At 48.7% G+C, this 6,692-nt stretch overlaps 1 protein-coding gene across 1 annotated transcript; it reads right to left on the reverse strand.

Moving 5' to 3' along the window:
* Positions 1-1,121: 1,121 nt before the first annotated feature.
* Positions 1,122-6,015, reverse strand: LOC106745631 (synaptotagmin-4). Its single transcript, XM_014621416.1, has 6 exons — positions 5,799-6,015; positions 4,629-4,943; positions 3,660-4,033; positions 3,251-3,409; positions 2,572-2,889; positions 1,122-2,349 (listed from the first exon to the last, which is right to left on the reverse strand). The coding sequence occupies exons 1-6, from the start codon at positions 5,848-5,850 to the stop codon at positions 2,230-2,232; spliced, it is 1,338 nt and encodes a 445-aa protein (XP_014476902.1). The 5' UTR covers positions 5,851-6,015; the 3' UTR covers positions 1,122-2,229.
* Between the last annotated feature and the right edge of the window lie 677 nt (positions 6,016-6,692).

The raw sequence follows: 6,692 nt of genomic DNA on the forward strand, positions 1-6,692 counted from the left end.
GCCTGAAGGAAATTCAAAGAATCAGATTTCGGAGTAGAAAAATTGACAAACTTTAAGAAAACATCAACTTTCTCATCAGTCAAATAAACAATTAGTACGTTCAAGTCAAACACTGCGCCAGAGATTTTCCTAGTAGTTTCACCGTAGAGCGTCCATCTTTGATTTTCCTTTCTAATTGTGCTAAGGCAGCAGAAGAGGGAGGCGGGGGCTCCTTTAACCGTTTCTTTGTGAATCGAAGGTAGTTACGCCACTGCACGATAACGCACGTTTCTTAACGCGTGCAATTGCGCGGCCTCGAATCTCGCTTGCGAACGCGACCGATCATACGAATGAAATGAGGCAAATCAACGGCGATTTCGGCCGGATGACGGTGCACCGACACACGTCGGCGTCAAGGCCATCCGTCGTGCGCGACATTCACACCTTTGATAGCCTTGTGACCTTGATGCGAAATGCTCCTCAGCACGCAGTTATGCGTGCTTCCTTCGGCGTGTGTGTGTCTGGTCGGTCATAAAAAGTTGCAACATTTTTGTAATAAGTTTCGGAACACCTCTCGTGTCCAATAGGAGAATTTGATTCCTGTAATTCTCAGGAGACGTATTTGACTTATTGGATATACGAGTTGCGTTGAAAAAAACCCCAATAAACATAAAACATCAGTAACATAACGTCGATGTTTAATGTCCGACGCAGCAATGTATATGTTATATAATACGCGTGTTATGTAACATATACATTACTGTGCCGGACATTAAACATCGATGTTATGTTACCGATACGTCGTGTTTACCCTGGGAAATGTTACAAATGTTACCTTTCTGTGACTAACCAAGTACAAGGTAAAAGTATCAAATGACACGCAATCTAACTCTGGACACTCTTGTTGTTTTCGTCTTTAAATACGAATATACACCGAGGACAAGATTTCATCAAATTTAATAAATCTTATTGCATCGAAGCAAATTTCATCATCGGCATGCTGTAAAGAAACTAATGTTTCGACTAATAAGTACGATTGTTGGACTTTTCAACGAATATGTATCTTGATCTTAAATAAATTCGTTTGAAACGAAAGATAATTTTCTTACAAAGAAATTATTTGTTTCATTTTACGTATTTATTGTAACCAAATAATATTTTCTTTAATTGAAAGATATCATTTCAAATAATAGCGTTCTTTCTGTCAAATAACCGAGTTTCCTCGAATGGGACAATAAAATTTTTACTCCAACGAATAATATTTCGTACATGTTGCTGTCACGAAACAAATTTTAGTCAGATAAACAGAAAAATCTAACGAAACCTTTTTCTGAGTGTACAAACTTTCAACATGGAACATATATACATATATTGAATATATACAAATATTTTATGTTTAAAGATTAATATATTCATATTTAAAGATCAAAACTCTAAAAATGTCCACAGATCAGGCACGTGTTCAGACATTGGTACTTTTACTTCATTCACGTTCAGCTAAATTCCGGCCGAGGAGCCCCTAGAGCACACTTCGTCCGACAGACGTCCTTAGGACGTAGGGATGTAGGACGTCCCGTGGACGTCTTTAGGACGTTACCCCTGAAGGTCTGTGCTGTACGGGAGGTAAGGAGGTTTGTCTCATTTTCATCGGTAGGACGCGACGTCTAAGAATCGGCAAGCCGATCGCTTCGCACGCACCGGAACTCCGTGGTCTCGTTTCGTCAACTGGTCGGGAATCTTAATGACTATATTTATATCGTAAAGCATCCTGCAAGCTGTCACCCCGCAATCGCTCGTCGTTACGTCCCCTTGATCAGCCTCTCGCGACCATCAGCCGTGTATCAACTCATTAACGGTCGACGTTTCCGTCCTCTTCCGGGACTGAAAGTTATCTGACTCGAAAAACGTAAAATTATGAGGAGTGTAACTCAATGATCCTGAATGTCAATGAATCGATTTCCCGCCGCACGGTGACGGCGATCATGGGTGGACGAGCCGTTCGCTTCAAGCCTAATATACATCGAGTATTAGGTTTACAAAACAGACGCCCTACCTCGTCGTAGGGTTTCAAGGGTCGGACCGGTGGTTTCACGGTAGAGAGAGATATGGGGAAGTAAGGAAATCAGAGACGGGGGGTTCGGGCTGATACGTAGGGCCAGAGAGAGAAAGAGAGAGAGAGGGAGAGAGTGAGTGAGTGAGTGAGTGAGTGAGTGAGTGAGAGAAAGAGAGAGAGAGAGAGAGAGAGACTAGTTACTCCCGCAATTTGTGCCAGTCGGCTATCTGTCGTCGCGGTGAGCTGCACACCTCCTTCCAGTGGTTCACAGCGGAGCCTTGACACTTTGGTCCACCGAACTCGAGTCGGCCGATCACCTGCGAACAAACGCGAATAAACTAAGCCACGTTACGTGGTTCACTCTGTATATACACATATATTCACGGTAGAAAGTTTCGATATTCGTAAGTTAAAACCCAAAACAGGAATGTCCGGATTTAGGTGCGTGCTCGCGGGTATATCGGCTACTTTCACCTTACTCCGCGACGGGTCTCTGCGACCCTAAGCGATACAGTCTTATCCTCGAACGTTTCGCTCACCTCGTTCTTCGTAACTCTATCCCAATCCAGAAGCATGAACTCCAAGCTAACGTTGTTCAGCCCGTCCGCGCCGTTCGGTATGTCGAAGACGAAGGACTCATTGAACACCGGGCTGAGCGTACGTTTCTTCACGTGCGTCTTCTTCTTGGCGATGCGTTGCTGATTGTATAGAAGGTAAATCTTCACGTACGGATCGGCGAGCCCGGTCACGTCCATCTTCGGTAGGTTGCGCGCCTTCAACACCACCACCGTCAGCCGGCTGGTGACCGGTTGCCAGCACAGAGACACCAGCAACTCTCCTCTGCCTTGCGATTGTATCTGAAGAAGAACAGAGACGGGAAGTCGAACGAAACGACGTTTGCAATTACTTTATGCAACAATGAAAGCCACAATTACAAAGCGTTTCTCTGCTATATTATTACTAATTTTTCTTGCAAATTATTGCTAATATTTTTCGCAATTTTTTTATCATCCTTTATTCTTATCATTCTTATTTAATCTGGTATTGTTAATTCGTATGCATTTTCATACTAATGAAAATAATACCTCGCTGGAGAAATACTTCGCGGCGATACCGTTTTACGTTTCGCGCAAAATAATGCCAACTAGCACGTCAAGATGCACGGATCGCGTCGTGACGAGGGAAATGCCGCGTCAGAATCATTTCTAGGGTGCTCACCTTCAGACTCCTGGGGCATATTTTTCGACAGAGAGATATCTCTTGATTATCCGCGTCCTCCAGACCAGGCACCGATGATAGAGCGCACGTCAGTTCTCCGATGATGTCGTCGCGCGAGTATCTATCGAAACTCAGCACGATGAAGTGCAAGCTGATTTTCTGCAATTATCGTGTAAATCGTATTCTTCATTTCAGAGAGGGAGAGAGAGAGAGAGAGAGAGAGAGATTAGCTTTGCAATTCTTTAAATTAGAAACAGTCCTCGAGAAAAAGAGATGAAAAACGTATGATCTAGGCTTCTGAAATTTATTGCCATTCTCAAATTTATTGCCAGTACTAAAAATCTACAGTTTATGTTACGTATACTATAAATGTTCAGTACTGGCGGTGAATATCGGAACGCGACCCTACCTGAAGCTGGCTCTGCGATATGCCGAAGAACGTGAAATCTTCGTCGTACACCGGGTCCCTCGTATTTCTGAGCACTCTGGTCTTCACGTGATGCTGCTTATCGGGCAGCAACTGCAGCTTCACGTAAGGATCGCTGGTGGCATTCTGCTGGCCCCTGGCAGGCAGCCCCTTGCATTTCACCACCGTGACGGCGAGCGCGTTTTGCTCGCTGCGGTATCGCAGCTTGAAGACGAGCTGGCCCAGGTTGTCCTTGTCGTTTTCGGCTGTTTGGCTCTTCTCGCGCTCTACCTTCTCGTTGTTCTCCAGCTCGGCTTTGTCGCGCTCGTTTTCTATGCTCACGGCAACTTCGACCGGCGGCGTTTGCACAGGTGTACCTGTCGTCGTCGTGGGAACAGTCGTCCGGTAGAATTAACAATAGAGGATCAACAAACGCAGCGAGCTACTGGCCTTAACGCGCAAACATCATCGGAACATTAGTCGCAATTTCATCAATTTTTCCTCCTTCCCTTCTTATTCTTCCGAGGAGAAGAGAACGGAGAAGGAAATACGAAGGAACGCGGAAAGAATCTTCCAGTAGCGTTTCTGCGCGGAGAAAACAAATGTTGCAGATGTTGGTCAACATAGCGAGAAACAATTTGTTTAGACAGCGAAAGATTCGTTTGGACAGCTGAAAGATTGGTTAGGAGTATTAATTGTCCATACATCCAGCAAATAGCAATTAACACTCCCAACAAATCTTTCCGCTGTCCGGACAAATTGTTTGCTGCCTAAACAAATTGTTTTTTGTCGTCACTATATTGACAAACATTTACTGTTCCAGCAGCATTTGTTTCCGTGCGAAAGCATATACAACCGATCGGCGAGGGGAAAAGGAAAGAGTGCAACAATTGCAGTGCAGTTAAACCAACGGGCCTAATTACGATTTGTCTACTAGATTGATCTTTTATCTGCTATCATCCGTCGCGTTACCTGCACTCTGCGGCGTTCGGGGTTGCGACGCCGGGTTCGAGGACTGCGATCCCGTCGGGCTCGGCGTTTGCCCGCCGGAGCCGGGAGGGCTCTTGGCCGGCCCCGTCGGCGACGGGCTCTTCTTCAGGTAATGGCTCGTGCTGCCGGGGCTCTTAACCGCCGTGGGCTTCCGGTGCGGCGGTCTGAACGCCAGGGATTTGTCGGAGCTCAGCTTGGTGTGCTCGCGACGCCGTCGGCAGAGCCACCAGGTCATCGCGACGGCGCAAAGTAGGAAAGCGGCGCCGATGCATAGCGTCACCAGCGTCGCCGTCGAGACTGAAATCACACACGCGCGTGTGCACTTTTTCAAGCTTTCCGTCGCAATTAGCTGGCACGCACGTAATTGCACGCGAACCCCTGCCGCGTCACGTGATATCGCCACGGGCGCGAGACGAGGGGATGTCGAGTATTTATTTATCCGGAGGATAAATATCCTAAAGGAGGAAGTTGAGAGCGACGGTACAGATGACGCATTCGCGAAAATGTCCACAGGTTAGCGTCCGAGGCGAAATAAAAAGAGGGAGAGAGAAAGAGGGAGGAGTTTCCCTCGTGCTCTCTGCATCCCCTCGATACGACGAGTCAGGGTTTTCCCCGTCTTCCTCGGCAATGTCGAGTCCCGAAAGCATCGCGTGACGACAACGAACACGTTGTCGTCAACAATCCGCGAGCTAATTACTGCTCAATACCATACGGACTCGCACAGCGTCGGCCTGCGTCGATATCGATAGACACGTACGATACGCTTCGCAGCGTTTTCCACGGAAACTGCGCGTCACGACGACGGTAACCCGTATGTTACCGTAAACGGATTGCGCGAGGGGCGTCTGCGATCAGTTACCGTCCTCGTTCCACAGGGCGAGAGAGATCGCCCCCTGAGGGCCGACGGAGGGTCGCGAAACGAGCGATCTTCCAGGGGGTCTTGTGATCGAGAGGTAACAGCTGTCCGTCCTCCATTCCGAGCGGTACCATTGCGTTGCGCCGCGGCCGACGCGGTCGCTTGGACGATCCCGGACGTGAGGGATCGTCGACGGGTTTCCCGAATGGCGGAAGGGGCCACCAGGTGGAGGAAGGTCGCGCAACGGCGCGCGTTACGTTTCCGGGGTCGCCACCAGAAGCGAAGAAGGTACTCACCGGGCTCGACGGGTCGAATCAGAGGTCCACCTTCCGTCACTCCGCTGACCATCTTCAGCTACTGCTGTTGCCGCTGCTGCTGTTGCTGTTCGCTGTCGCTGAAAGGACGGCTTTATCCGCGTAAGTCTGTCGGTCACGAAGCACCGGAGGAATATTTACGGGCGGCGTGCGGCCCGTCGTCCGCGGCACTCTACGCCGTCTACGTCTACGTCGGGCGAAACGCGCGCGCGGATCAATAGCCCGAGAAGCGGAGCTTGCGCGGAGAGGATGACGCCGCCACCGCCGCCGCCGCCACCGTCGCGAGGAAGGCACCGATGACGACGACGAGAGGGAATACGATAGCCCGCGAGATGAGATAGGGTGGTCCCGCGGGTGATCCCCGCTGCTGCGCTCACGCTTACGTACGTACGTACGTACGTAGGTGTGCGCGCGCGCGACTGCAATTTTTCCGAAAACCCGGGGAAATGAGAATTTCTCGACGACGATCGAGCGTAAGGGGGTGTCGGCGGACTTTGCCGGAATTTCCTAGAATATTCGAGCGGTTCGGAAATACTTGGAAAATAGCGGGAACTTAACGATCCCCGCTGGTATCCTCGCCGAGAGTAATCGTCCTGGTAACGCTGGTTGACGTACTTGCGGGCGAATCGATTCGACTCGCGGTCGGACCGCGGCAGAGATGAAGATACACAGGTAAGCTAGACAACGAAAAATGGCACAAACGGGATGAAAAGGGTTACACTTGGAGCCGACTTTGTACTTCGTTATTTTTAGCTGACCTTTTCTCCGCAGATGTGATGTTCGAATGCACGTGTGTGTACATGTGTGAATTTATCGATATATTTTTCGACAGATAATTTCAAGCGGCTGGGTGAGAATTCATTGATTATGCAAATT

Source organism: Dinoponera quadriceps, unplaced genomic scaffold (genome assembly GCF_001313825.1).
Source record: "Dinoponera quadriceps isolate SergipeBrazil2010 unplaced genomic scaffold, ASM131382v1 scaffold1476, whole genome shotgun sequence".
In the NCBI taxonomy this organism is placed as follows: Eukaryota; Metazoa; Arthropoda; class Insecta; order Hymenoptera; family Formicidae; genus Dinoponera; species Dinoponera quadriceps.